This window comes from Alosa pseudoharengus, unplaced genomic scaffold (assembly GCF_046254945.1).
Source record: "Alosa pseudoharengus isolate Yale_2024_CS ecotype anadromous, Long Island Sound unplaced genomic scaffold, YU_APseudo_1.1 YU_APseudo_1.1_scf_9, whole genome shotgun sequence".
In the NCBI taxonomy this organism is placed as follows: Eukaryota; Metazoa; Chordata; class Actinopteri; order Clupeiformes; family Clupeidae; genus Alosa; species Alosa pseudoharengus.
The window spans coordinates 20,573,102-20,586,809 of record NW_027468881.1 but is presented as its reverse complement, the minus strand read 5'-3'; the positions used below and the strand labels follow the sequence as shown (position 1 = coordinate 20,586,809).

The following is a 13,708-nucleotide window of genomic DNA, read 5'->3' as shown; positions in this document are numbered from 1 at the left end:
ATGGGAGTCAGTGCAGTATTAAACTGGTGCATTAACACCAGCAATGGCTAAGAGGCTATACAATGCACACATATTGGGAATGTCTGATTAGTCTCAACTTGTCATTACATCTCACAACATGTCAACTGCTTTTAGTAGCTTTCTTCCCAACTCTGATCTTTCCTTTCCTCTTCCTCGTAGGCATATGGCCACACACTCCCCACAGAAAACCCACCAGTGCTCGTTCTGTGAGAAGATGTTCCACCGCAAAGACCACCTGAAGAACCACCTGCAGACCCACGACCCCAACAAGGAGGCCTTCAAGTGTGAGGAGTGCGGCAAGCACTACAACACCAAGCTGGGCTACAAGCGGCACGTGGCCATGCACGCGGCCACGGCGGGCGATCTCACCTGCAAGGTGTGCCTGCAGAGCTACGAGAGTACACCGGCGCTGCTCGAGCACCTCAAGAGCCACTCGGGCAAGAGCTCGGGTGGCACCAAGGAGAAGAAGCACCCGTGCGACCACTGCGAGCGGCGCTTCTACACGCGCAAGGACGTACGTCGCCACATGGTGGTGCACACAGGCCGCAAGGACTTCCTGTGCCAGTACTGCGCGCAGCGCTTCGGACGCAAGGACCACCTGACGCGCCACGTCAAGAAGAGCCACTCGCAGGAGCTGCTGAAGATCAAGACGGAGCCGCCGGACATGCTGGGCCTGCTGGGGACGGGTTCGTCGCCGTGCACGGTCAAGGAGGAGCTGAGCCCCATGATGTGCAGTATGGGCTCGGCCGGGGACCCCATGATGGCAAAGGCCTTCCAGACTGGCACGCCCTTCCCCATGGGCATGTACAACGCGCACCACCTGCAGGCCATGTCCAGCCCCGGCGTGGGCCATCACCACCACCACCACCACTCGCTGGTGTCCGGCTCACTGTCGGCCGCCATGGGGATGGGCTGTCACATGGAGCCCCCTCCGCCGGCGTCCTTGCACCCGCACCACCACCCGCATCACCACCACCATCACCACCACCATCACCACCACTCCCCACCTCCGCACGCTCAGCAACAGCCCCCTCCTCATCCCCCGCCGCACCAGTCACAGGTGCACCCGCAGCCCCCGCCCAAGTACCAGCTCGGATCTACCTCATACCTGCTGGAGAAGCCGCTCAAGGTGGAGATGGAGAGTTTCCTGATGGATCTGCAGAGCGGGCTCCCCGTGGCACCGCCCGGTGCCTCGGAGCCCCACACCGCCTCCTCTCCGCCTAAGGAAGGCATGGAGCCGCCACCATCCGGACTGCCCGACGAGCTATGTGGCGCTGGCGGTGCCGACGGCCTGCTCTCCAAGAGCCCGGCCGTCATCGCCGAGTCTCTGTGTGCTGCTAACATGGACTTCTCCCACCTGCTGGGTTTCCTGCCGCTCAACCTGCCCCCCTACAGCGCCCCCATGAGCTCCGGAGGCCTGGTGATGGGCTACACCACCTCCTCCTCGGCCATCTCCTCCTCCTCTTCGTCTTCCTCCTCCTCGTCCTCGCACGCCACCGAGCCTCATGCTGCCGCCGCCGGTGCCGCGACAGCGCTGCCTCTTACCTCTTTGCAACATCAACCTCAGGAGCAGCAAGGCTCCGGTGGAGGCCTCGGCTTGGGGCCCCTGCACTCCCTCCCGCCAGTGTTCAGCTCCAGCCTCAGCACCACCACCCTGCCTCGCTTCCACCAGGCCTTTCAATGAGGGCTCTACCCCGCCCCGCCACTTCTGCCGCCTGCTCACCCGCGGGCACACGCCTCCCCCGGTGGGCAGGAGGGCGCAAAGGGCAGGGCGGGGAGGGGGGTTATTGGCCTAGGTCCGTGAGGACCCAGAGTTCCTAATCAAAAAAGGTTGGGAGAGTCAAACACTTGAACATTTTAGAAGCCTTAATTGAAGCGCACAAAGCTTTTGATTGAGCCTGGAGGAATTTACCCTTTAAATTGAGGAAAAAAGGAAGAAATAGGAAATGCGAAAACAAAAGCTTTTATTTAGGCTGTTTTTGAAAACAAAAAAAAAGTTTATTAAGTATGATGATTAATGTTCCCCAACTTGCCCTGTCTCCTTCCAAACTCTTCCCTACATCTCTTCTCTCCTCCCCTCCCTTATAAAGTAGTTAGGAGGCAGCATCAATAGGCCCTAAGGCATGGTACTGCATAAGTTACAAAATAATAATATTAAGAAAAAGTTTCAAAGATTAATGTAGAGAAGAATCTTTCATTTATGACGCAGAAAGACTAGTTTGAAGTGAATAGGATGTTTTTTCCTCTTTTTAAAAAAATCACTATTCCAAATGTGAGATGTAACTTGTTTGCCCTTAAACTCAAACCGTCTTTGGCAGCCAGGAGTGAAAGAATAAAATAAAAAATTAGTGAAGGAATGAAGTCATAAGACAGGCCTGGTAGTAGAATAGTCTCTCCTTCTATCTCTCTCTCTTTCTCTCTCTATCTCTCAGTATTCAGCTGACAAGAGAATACCACATTTGGCAAAAAAATAACAGCTGAGTTAATATTAGCGAAAAGTAGAGAAAAAATACATTAAATTATACTAATGCCAGAATCAGGGTGTGGACTGTCAAAAGTCTTCATTTTAGTGAGAAGGGACATTGGCTAAAATGACTTCCCCCTGAGACTGGTATGTGCTCTTTTTCTAAAACTACAAATTATTCTACCTTCAGAGGTGCATCTTTCTGCTGTGAATTGAAAAAAGCCACAGTTATTTTTCCTTTTGGAAAAAAGAGAGAGAAGTTTAAAGTACATTGAAAACAGCTGCACCCAATCACATCCCTCTCAACATGTACACAGCCAACCCAGTGACCAACCCCCAAATTACAAACAATGTTAATAGATTTTTTTTTTGTGTGTGTGTGAGGAAATCATAGGACGTTACACAGGTTTACAGCTTTCTTCGAGAGAAGCACTTTGTTTACAGCAGAAGGCACTTGATTTACTAGGGACGCAGTGCCGTCCCCAGTGACCTCTTCACCCTAACCCTTCAACACGCTTCCTGGGATACTGATACTTCTGTTGGTGCTTGTGACCTATCAAGGCCATTCTGTCTGACAAGATATCTATGTTTAACAATCCCAATAGGGACTTACATAACAGGAGGTGGCTTTCAAGGATCCCCCCTTCTGTCTTCCTTCCAGCACTAATTTTCCGAAGTCTCCAAGGCAACAAAATTTATTTTCCTGCTCCCGCCCACCTCATGTTATTGAGATATACTTTTAGACAAAAAGTAATAGTAGGCAGGTTTTTCTTTTTTTTAGGAATACATGTTAATAATAACCCTGACATATGTGAATAGAAACAAATGAATAACAATTTCAGTTTAAAGAAAAAAAATATTTTTGCAGTGTACGAAATACCACATCAGAAACTATATATTATAATTGCTTTTTTTCAGTAAAGTGTAATTTAGATAGATGTAATAAAACAAATTGCTGATTTTTAAGAAAAAAAAAATGTCTGACAGGTTTACATACTATGTATCTTGCATCAAATTGATCAAAAAAGGATGAAGTATTAGCTTTTCCCTATAGCTTTTCTCTGTCTTATTTGTCCTTACCTTTGTATGTACGTGAGTCAAGCAAGAGGGCCCGTCAGAATTGCGGAGTGACACATGTATCTTAGGCTATTAGTGGCATAATCAACTAGAATGGATTTAACATTATCTTTTAACTTCTCTGTAGAGTGTTTTAATAGAAAGCCCATGTTTTGATTGATTTGGATTTTAAATTCTCGCAGTGTTGAGTTGATGTTGACCTGCCGGTTTATTAGTCTGTTTGGTGAGTGGTACTATTTCAAGTGACCCTTCTCACTGTAGATGTATGTTCTCTATTGACAATGAAACATGTACTTCAGCTTAAAAGCCCCGACCTAACTATGCCCTCGTTGCCCTAGAATTCGCCAGAATTAGCTACTTCCACTAGACTTGAGACCACAGTTGTAAACACAAGAGGGAGCTTAGGTTTTCACACTCAAAGTCGGTCTGCTAATCCAAATGGGTTGATGGTGGAGAATATTCTCATGCCAGGAAACCAAACCATGTTATGTCTTTAGTGTAGTGAGCTCCCTCTTGTGAAACATGAGGAAATCAAAACTTGGGATCACTGTCAAACATTTCAATTCACCTAAAATGGAGTGGTGTCAGAATGGTCAAACATCACACCTCTACCCTCAACACATAAGAAGTGTTCTTATTTCACTGCCACTCTTTTAAGAATAAGGATACTCACTCAACAGCAGAGGCTATACCAAGCGCCCCCCTTCACTCTGAGAGCTTCCCTTGCCTGGAGGAGATGTCCTCTTAAGAAGCAAGTTCATCTCTACCGCATAGTGAATGTGAATGACCATAACATAGTGACTCAGAAACAAAAATGGTGGCCACAATTCAAAAATGAGATATAACAAAAATTAATGTAAACATTGCTGCTTTTTTAGCTATAGTTGCCAACAGCGACCGTAGACCACTAGAGTAACATTTCAACTTGCAAAGCTGTTTTAAGCAAAAAAAAAGAAAAGAAATGAAATGAAAAGGAAAAAGAAAGACAAAAAATAGTCTAAAAAACATGCACAGTAGTACACACGAACTGGTTAGTCCTTTCGTCTCTGTTCTCCTTATCCAGCTGCTTCTTCAGTTTCAAAGGAACATTTTTTATGAAAGGGTCTAAGAAGACACAATATCCAGAACAAAGAAGTCACCAGCCTGGTCTTTGACATTCAAAGCAGGGGACACTTGATTGGGATATTGCCTAGTCGTTTGTTGTCATATGATATATTATTTTCTGTTTGTTTGAAACAGGACCTCAGAAAAAAAAACAACACAACACATCACCTCATTTTTAATATTTTTTTTTCATACCAAAAACCCGGGGAGAAGAAATTATATTTTGCACAATTGCTCAAGGAAAATTTATAGGTATATATTGGTAAAATAAATCAGATTTGTCATACTGTAAGACTAGCTCTTAAAAACTGATGATAAGAAATTAGGAATGTCTCAAAAGACATTTGTTCCTATTTTAAAGTACTGAACAGTTTTGGTTGTGTCAATGTTGACGTGTTTTCTAAATAGTTCTTAGAAAGAAAAAAGAAAGAAAAAAAAGTACTCCTAGTCCACAGTTTCCTGGAAAATCCTAGATATAGCTGTGTTCTAAAAAATAGATTTATTCTTATAATTTTAAGTCTATTTGTTTTGGATATTTCAATTTTATATGATCCAAATAAGAATCATTTATCTCAATTACGTGAAGCACTATTGGATATTTGAATATTTGTTTGATGACATTGGTTGTCAAAATAGAGAAAATATGAAAAGCTAAATGAAAACATTCACCTTAATTTGGAGGCTAAAATTGATAAGCTTTAGTCATATCATGGCTAAGGCTATCAAACAGATAATTTTATTTAGTTTTCCCTCTGAAGAGACAAAAAATATTTCTTAACTGTAAAGAAAAAAAAAAAGCTATTGGCATCTATTGAGTTTGTCCTCCCCGGGTTTATGTGAGCTGATCTGAATTCTAGCACTTTTAAACCTTTTAAAAGGAGTATTTTCTTTTAAGATTTCAGCCTTAAATGTTTGTATGTTTTTAATTTTTTGTATTTGACCTTGTACATGTATGTGCCATTAGTCCGATACGTAGACATTATTCATCTTGTTGTGTTTTCCCTCTTCAAAAAAGAGTTAACAGTATTTCTGATAGATTTTCACTAATATCCCTCTTTATGTCCCTAACCCTTCATTTTTTGTAATCCCCACATTGTGGCGATCAAGTTTAATCTTCAATCAATTTTTTTTCATGAGAATTTATAAACGAGTCTTAATGGCTCGAACTTTGCTTTGATTAGAAGAGCCAAAAATGGCTCACCACATGTTAAGCATGAGAACCTACCCTAGAACCACCACCACTCAGCAAGAAGGAGAGAGAGAGAGAGACCGAGTGTGTGTAGAGAGAAAAAAGTAAAATGTCTCCCTTTCCCTCTCTCAGCCATGCCTGAAAAGTGTTTTAAATCTATAGCAGTGGGCAGACTTGTACCGTATATGGTGAGGAAATGCCCTCCCACCCACCGTGCTTGTGGTTTCAATTAAAGTTGTCAGACATGCCAGGTTGTAGGTGGGCATGGGCACACAGGCACTGGCACATGGCAAATGGCAAATGGCAAAGGCTTTTCCTCCCATTTAGCTGAGCTTGGTGGAACTGAAATATTGGTTTAAAATTGGGTGCTGCTTATCCAGAAGAGAACATTTTAACAGGGAAATGAGCATTGCTGGAAACATCCCTGATGTCCCCCACAAAGTTACCAATGATATGACAAAGGAAGATCCATTTAAAAAGAATCTCGATTTTAAATGAATTGGACATTTAACAGCAAATGTGTTTTGTGAAGAATACATGAATTGAGTCAACTTTAGCCTCTTTATTTGACCTCATCAGTTTCTTGGACCCTGTTGTACCTACAAGGGATGCACTTATCCTTTCAATTTATCCACACCAGTAGGTGCAGGACTAAGAAATTTTATGGGAATATATTTTGAAGAAAGAAAAATTTATGGCAGAAAACCAATCAGATTTGTTTTTAAGTAAATGCCTCTCTTTTTGTTTTGCTTTATAGTAAAGAGATGGGTACTGTCTGATGAAGACAAAATCCATGTGTAGTTTTATATATTTTTAGCTTCATGTAAGTCTTGCATTCCAAGCTCTCATTGTATCTTTGTTTAGCAACATAGTTCTTTTTAGTACTCCTTTATTACCGCATCCCTGGGAAAAAAGGTGAAACACATGAAAATGGAGTAATTGCATTCATCCTTACACTATTTTATATAGCATGGAGTTCATCATCTACAGGGAGCGTTGTATAAAAAGAGAATATGCTACAGGACAAAACAATCTGCTTTTTTTGTTTTGTTACATAACTCACATGCAATCAATTGCAGCAGTGTAAAGTGACAGATTTGTATATTGGTTGATCCAAAGAGATGACATAACAACATACCTATTTACTTGTACAGTACATTGTATCATTTTGACTTGTAATGTGTTATGTTAAAAAATGATTAAAAGATAAACCCACGGTTTCATACTTTTTGTTGCCTTTCTTTTGTTAATTTCCTGTTGGCCAGGCACAGCAGGGTGAGCGGGAGGTGGAGAAGCTCTCCTCCCCAGTCCTCCTGCCTGAAAATTGCCATTCACATACCAAACTGCCAGAGCAGGAAACCACACCACAGTGCAGAGATGAAATGACACAAAATGGAGGCTGGCTTCCAAGTGATAAAAAAGCAAAGTTTGGCTCAAGGACGGCCCTAATTGCACTGTGGTGCACCCAGACCTATACTTACACAGTTCCAGGCGCTGTTTCAGCCCAACACTCTCTCACATGGCCAGCTATGATACATAGGGGTGCTATCAGCTTTTTAAAAAATGTTGAGCTTGTAGTCTAAAAGAACTTGAGGTCTGAAAGCACCTCTTGGGTAGCCACAAACTGCTAAAACTGTTGTGTTTGAATAAAAAAAAAAAACACCTCTCCACACACAAAACACACAGAGATTTTTGAGGAAAAATAGACAGCAGCCATCAAACTCAATCACTGTTAATGCTAATCTGCAATAACTTTCATTAACACCTGACTCATTCCAACTCGGACTGACCATAGGACCATAAGCCCATATGAAGGCAGGAAAATCATTTCATAATCCAGGGGATGAGCTTTCCAAATTTCAACTTCTCAGCACTTTTATTGTTTCATACATTGTATAGCTTGACATTCTTTTAAAGGAGGGTGACAAAAAATTGAAATCTTTCTTTTTTTTCTTTAAAAAAAGTCATGCTTTTTGGCTAAAAACAACAACATGATTAGTAGGTACACAACCTCACAAGAAAAAAGAAAAAAATGAACGCAATGCAACAATACAAAGCGCTTGTATTTACATACACCTTTAGAGACTCATACACATCCACTCACACACAACAGGCAAGGATAAAGTACAACCTTAGAAAATGATCATGTAGTTTCATTGTGTCCAGTCCACTGTAGAATAACTTGACTTGATCTTCACATGTGCTGGATTCACTTGTAGCCAAAAAAAAATTGTACAAACACGTTCTGCAGAGCCAGGATGGGAGCTGGGTCCGCCACTACTGTTGGGCCAAAAAACCCTGGGAGGTAGAGGAGGAGGAGGTGTGGGTGGGTGGGTGGGCGCATGGTGAAAAAGAACTGACCCGCCAAAAGGAAAGAACAGAAGAGGCATTAGACACACTACGGAGCACAGGGGACAAGAGAGCGACCCCGGCACTAGACCACCCCCTGTGCTGAGAAGCACTACACCACAATGGCACACTTCCTCTTCCCAGGTCAGCACCAGATCTCTGGTCTGCTCCCTGCACAATCAGTAGGAGCCAGAGGCCACAAGAGGGCACTAGTGAGGCTCAGCTGCTCATCCACAGAGCCAACGGCGGAACAGCCAGTGCCCACAACCGCACAAAACAGTCTAAAATATGCTAATGTTAAGGAGTAAAGGGACAGTTGCAAGTCTGAATAGAAGTAACTATGGCTCTAGACATGTCAAAATCAGAGGCTGAGGTTTTCACAAAACGGACAAGTGTTCCAGGTTATCTGCTACTACTGCAGTTAATGATGCAGAGTTTAAAAAGCAAGATCATGAGGATTAATACTGAAGACAAAGGAAAGTCGATGGTTTGGCTTCATGTCAGCTCGTGCATGCTCGGTCATACATGGCTTCTTCACAAAAGACCGCCAACGCGACCAGGCCCTAGCCTTACTTAATCCTCACCCAATACATGCTTTCACCTTTACTTAGGTTCCGACGGTCAGGTGAGGCAGGCTCTTCATATGTTCAAGGAAACGAAACACTGTAGCAGTTCGAACACAGAGGGCTGCAGTTGAAAGTTGAAATGAACCAAAACCACAACTTGTTCTCCACATCTGCCTAGGTTTGGCGTCATTTAGGTCAAATCTCGAGCATGTCAATAAAATAGGCTTGTAAGATTCTGGACGAGTTGGGCCATAAACAGAAACAGGGAGAGTGAGACATTTCAAGCCTTCGTTTTATGCCTCATTAAATGCCCACAAACACAACAAAAAAAAAAGCAAAAAGATCACTGATCTGGAACGTCACTTCTTTTCATGCGCTTTTCAAGTCTCTCTAATCAAGGGTGGATTTCTAGGACAAACGGCTCCCCCGACCTTTTTTTCATCACCAACTGAAATGTAGGACATCTACAGTGGCTCTGATATGTGTAATATACACCTCTCAAAAACCACTGACCCAGATAACTGAACGCTGACCACCACTCACATCCCACAGGTTTATTTAGGTCTTTATAAAAGAACCTTAACCCAAGGTGTGCTTTCAAGCATATACATGATCTCTGTGTGTGTCTGTGTGTAGCATTTTCCAATGAAATATCAACAGAATGTTTGAGCTGTATAATAAATGTATGTTTGTATGTTTTTATGACAAACAGGTATTTCTAAATTCATAAAGACAAAAGTATTTAACACAAACATGGCACTGGGTGTCACTGTCCAGCACCTCTGTTCTGCTGTCCATAACTGTGGTATGTTAATCTTCACATATCAATAACAGTGGATAGTGGAAACAGGTCCAACCAACATGTCTTATAACGTATGGTCTACCACCCACACACCCCTCTAACCCCTACCCACCCACAAACGCTCTACTTTCAAGAGCTGGATCATTTGAAACTGCAACTGTGACATTATTAAGAGTAGTAATGCCATGGAGGCCATGGTGAATAAACACAAACACGCATATCCCCGTATTCAGGTCCATTAATGCTGTGTCGTCGTCGTCGTCGTCATCATCATCATCATCATCATCATCATCATCTACCAACCCAACCTCTTCATTTTCATTGATATCGACAACAGCAGACTCTCAGCATGACCACGGGCCAACTGCCATATAGCAAAGGTACAAATTAAATAGATATATTTTAAAAAACAAACAAATAATGCATTTGTAAAATTATACAATATGCCCAACCCCCAAGAAATCCCCCAAACCCTTGAGTCCATGCCTCTTCCGAGCCAACGAATAATAATAATAATTTTTTTTAAAAAACTATCAAGACAGTCGGAGTCGATTTACACGCTTTGGCCCATGATATGTGTCAATGTAGAGACAAGATTCAAATAAATCAAATACAAACAAAACAAAAAGTTGGGAACAAAAAAAAACCCCAAACAGTCCAGCCAAAAAAACATTTTTCTCTTTGCCAAAGGGGAGGAGACTGGGAGCAGGCCAGTGAGAAAGACAGACAGATAGACACAGGGAGACAGACAGTCAGGATTTCTGAAACTTGTGCACAATCCACCTGTCTGTTCTCTGCTCCGAACTACAGGAGGAGACGTTTCTCAAAAATTCTTCTCGTGCTCTGTCTGTGTACACATCAGTGCTCGTTTAACAACAAAATAAACAAAAAAGTAATCAGTGTTTTAAAATAAAAATGGACCAAAACAAGAACAAAAAAAAAAAAATGTTGTAACCAAACCAAGGGTGAGTGTAAAAGAAGCAGCAGCTCAATCAATCTTGACGGCGGCGTAGATCTTGCGGATGAACATGTATGCAGCGTAGAAACCGATTGTGCCTGTTAGCAGCCAGAAGGACAACACCATCAGGGCGGTGTAGCCAAAATACAGCAGGGAGGGAATGAACTCCACTATGTCCAGCTGTGATGGGGGGGGGGGGAGAAACAATAAAGAAGAATTACAAGGGCATGAAATCTGAGGTTTATCACATGACGTAAATACATGCAATCCAATTCCTCCAGCACAAATTAAATAGCGCACCTAATAACACTGCTACGTTGGTAACAACTGCCATTCCATTTTAGTATCAATGCTGACAACCAATTAGAAATACACTCAGAGGTCAGGACAAAAATAAAGCGGGACCGCCGTCAATGTTAATCAGTATGGAGACAAGTGGGCTCGCTCGCTCACACACACACCAAATTTCACTCTTGAGAAAAGATCATTAAATGCCGACTTAGGCCCCATAGACACATATGGTTCTGTTCAATCAATTAACAGCCCTCTGAACACTCACACAATGCTAAATATCATAAAAACAGTACTGTATTTTCTGGCAAGCAGTCAATCAGACAATCATTAGGGAGAAAACGGGCTGCGGTCCAAGCTATACACTCTGAAGGGGTCTATATGCTGGCGTTTGAGTCCCTGCGTACAGCCAAATTTGAATGTTTTATTTCCTGTTTACCAACAAATATGTTGAAAGTATCAATTCAGGGATCAGACAGAACCAATTATAAAGGTCTTAAGAGCATTTTCTGTGTAGTGTTATATGAGTTCACTGACAGGGCAGAAAGGGTTTCTTTATTTACTCAAAGACAGTGGGTTTTGTGGGATCGACACACAGCAAACAGCAGGGCTTAAAATTATTTTTTCAAAATAGGGGGGAATTCCCCCCGTAGGTTATTCATGTACGGGGGGATTTACACAATTTGGGGGGGAGGGGGGGTTCGATTCCGATACCAAGTCAAGAATTGCGATTTCGACACTTCTTCGATACTTTTTTAAACGTGTTTGATTTTGGGGCCCCCACCACCCTGACATCATCAGTAATATATACTGTAGTGGGATCATTCACAACAGTGGACATCCTAGATTCTGCTTGACTCTCTCCACACACACAATGTTAAATTCATATAGAGTGTATTTAGTTAATAATGTTTTTTTTTTAATGTATAGCATTTTACTAGTAATTACTAGTAGCTAAACATATTTAGTAATTTGAATGCTTCATATTGACGTTTAAACTATAACACTTAGGCATATCTTTAATGTGGTGTGTAGGTCTAATTGAGTGCACATTGGTGATGAGCATAGATATATATACTGTCAGTATATATAGCTATGGGTGATGAGTAGGTGTAATTGAGTGCCTGTCACTTTTAAAAAAAAAATGTGAGAGTAATTAGCCTCCCTTCAGCCTGACGGTTTTAGGCTAGTCGCTAGTGAATAAAAGTTCTGCATAGTGCATAAGGATATGTGGATGCAATTAATTATGTTTTCTATGTAATTAGATCAAATAAATGTTCAAAAAACTAACAAGTCGAAGACAATCTTTCTGGGATCAAGTGTTGATGTGACCTGAGCTAGCAGGATAGTTACCAAGGAGCTCTTTCCAGATGTAAAAGTTTGCATTGGTTACGTAGCCTATTTGCGTAAGCGCAAAGTGGTTCTCTCTCTGTCTCTCTCCCTCTCTCTCGAGCCTGTCAGTTCGACTGGCGACCCACAGTTAGATAAGCAGGTTCCCCCGAGCAGTCTGCATTGCTACACTGAGGGCTTCTCTGTCTGCTGATGTTTTGCTCAAAGGTCCAGGCGGTCCACATATAGCCTTCATGCCATTTCAGCTGAAAACACTTTTCATTTGTTAGCCTACTTAATAAACATATCTTTATTAGTGTCAACATTACAGTATTTAGGCTCTGTTAATCTCAAGCCACTCTAAGAAATGGCCGTAGTCCTACTTTTACAGTACAGCACAGCAAAATCTATTCAAATTGCAGTCCGAGGGATATTGTCCATAAAACGTTGTTAAACTTAGCCTATAGGCTAGGATACATAATCACATATTTGGAGATGATTTGAAGTGGGCTCATATAGCACCGCATTCACACCGCATTCATGATTATATTAACGTCATCAGATAGGCTGTAAAAGTGTATGCGGGAATTTCTCGCATTATGATGGCTAGAGTTGCGGGACTTCAACAAATTATGCGCAATACCCGCAATCCCGCAGTGAAATTTAAGCCCTGAACAGTCATAAGACCTTTGGAAATGCAGATTTATGGAAAGGGATTTGCTCTTTCGCGAGTGTGGGCCAAACACATGCATATTACACAGAATACAGCAGCCTCTGTGATTGCATTAACATCACCGAACAACTGGGTGTGAATAACAATGCGCTGAAACTGAACCAAAGAAGGGGCAGCCGTGGCCTACTGATTAACGCTTCAGACTTGTAACCGGAGGGTTGCCGGTTCAAACCCCGACCAGTAGGCACGGCTGAAGTCCCCTTGAGCAAGGCACCCCTCACTGCTCCCCGAGCGCCGCTGTTGTTGCAGGCAGCTCACTGTGCCGGGATTAGTGTGTGCTTCACCTCACTGTGTGCTGAGTGTGTTTCACTAATATACGGATTAGGATAAATGCAGACACCAAATTTCCCTCACAGGATCAAAAGAGTATATATACTTCAGAGATCATCGGGTGAAATGCCACTACTGGATGCTTACCTTATTCACAAAGTAAAAAACGGCGTAGACCAGCACATAGAAGGCAGAGCCTCCTGACACCAGAAAGGTCCTCCACCACCATCGATAGTCCTGTAGGGACACAGGTCAGAGTTGAACACACACAGGGACAACCACGTGAGGACACACAGAGGAGGGGCAGGGTGGTTGGCTTTTCCAACGGTAAATATCAACCATTTTAGAGCGGAGCAAGATCAAGGCCTGTTACAAACTTCTTTATTTCCAACTTTTTTTCTGGCCAGTGATCCATCTTGTGCATAGCGCTCTAGACTCTCTAGAAAAAGAAATATATATAAACAAGCTAGAAATATATAAACAAGCTTGGGAGCTTGGGAGATAAGGGAGGATGTGCTGCTGCTTCATGAGTAGTTTGAGTATTAAGGGGTACAG

At 42.6% G+C, this 13,708-nt stretch overlaps 2 protein-coding genes across 3 annotated transcripts in view; one reads left to right on the top strand and one right to left on the bottom strand.

Moving 5' to 3' along the window:
• plagl2 (pleiomorphic adenoma gene-like 2) overlaps window positions 1–6,150 on the top strand; it is a 30,780-nt gene extending 24,630 nt beyond the window's left edge. For both annotated transcript variants that reach the window (XM_076276210.1, XM_076276209.1), the window contains exon 4: window positions 181–6,150. In XM_076276210.1, the coding sequence (XP_076132325.1) occupies window positions 181–1,705 (1,525 nt within the window). In that variant the 3' untranslated portion in view covers window positions 1,706–6,150. The remainder of the gene's footprint in view (window positions 1–180) is intronic.
• Window positions 6,151–9,309: 3,159 nt separating this feature from the next.
• Window positions 9,310–13,708, bottom strand: part of tm9sf4 (transmembrane 9 superfamily protein member 4) — a 31,043-nt gene continuing 26,644 nt past the window's right edge. The window contains exons 17-18 of the mRNA XM_076275481.1: window positions 13,301–13,390; window positions 9,310–10,710 (exon numbers count right to left, since the gene is read on the bottom strand). Of these exons, the coding sequence (XP_076131596.1) occupies window positions 10,561–10,710; window positions 13,301–13,390 (240 nt within the window). The 3' untranslated portion in view covers window positions 9,310–10,560. The remainder of the gene's footprint in view (window positions 10,711–13,300; window positions 13,391–13,708) is intronic.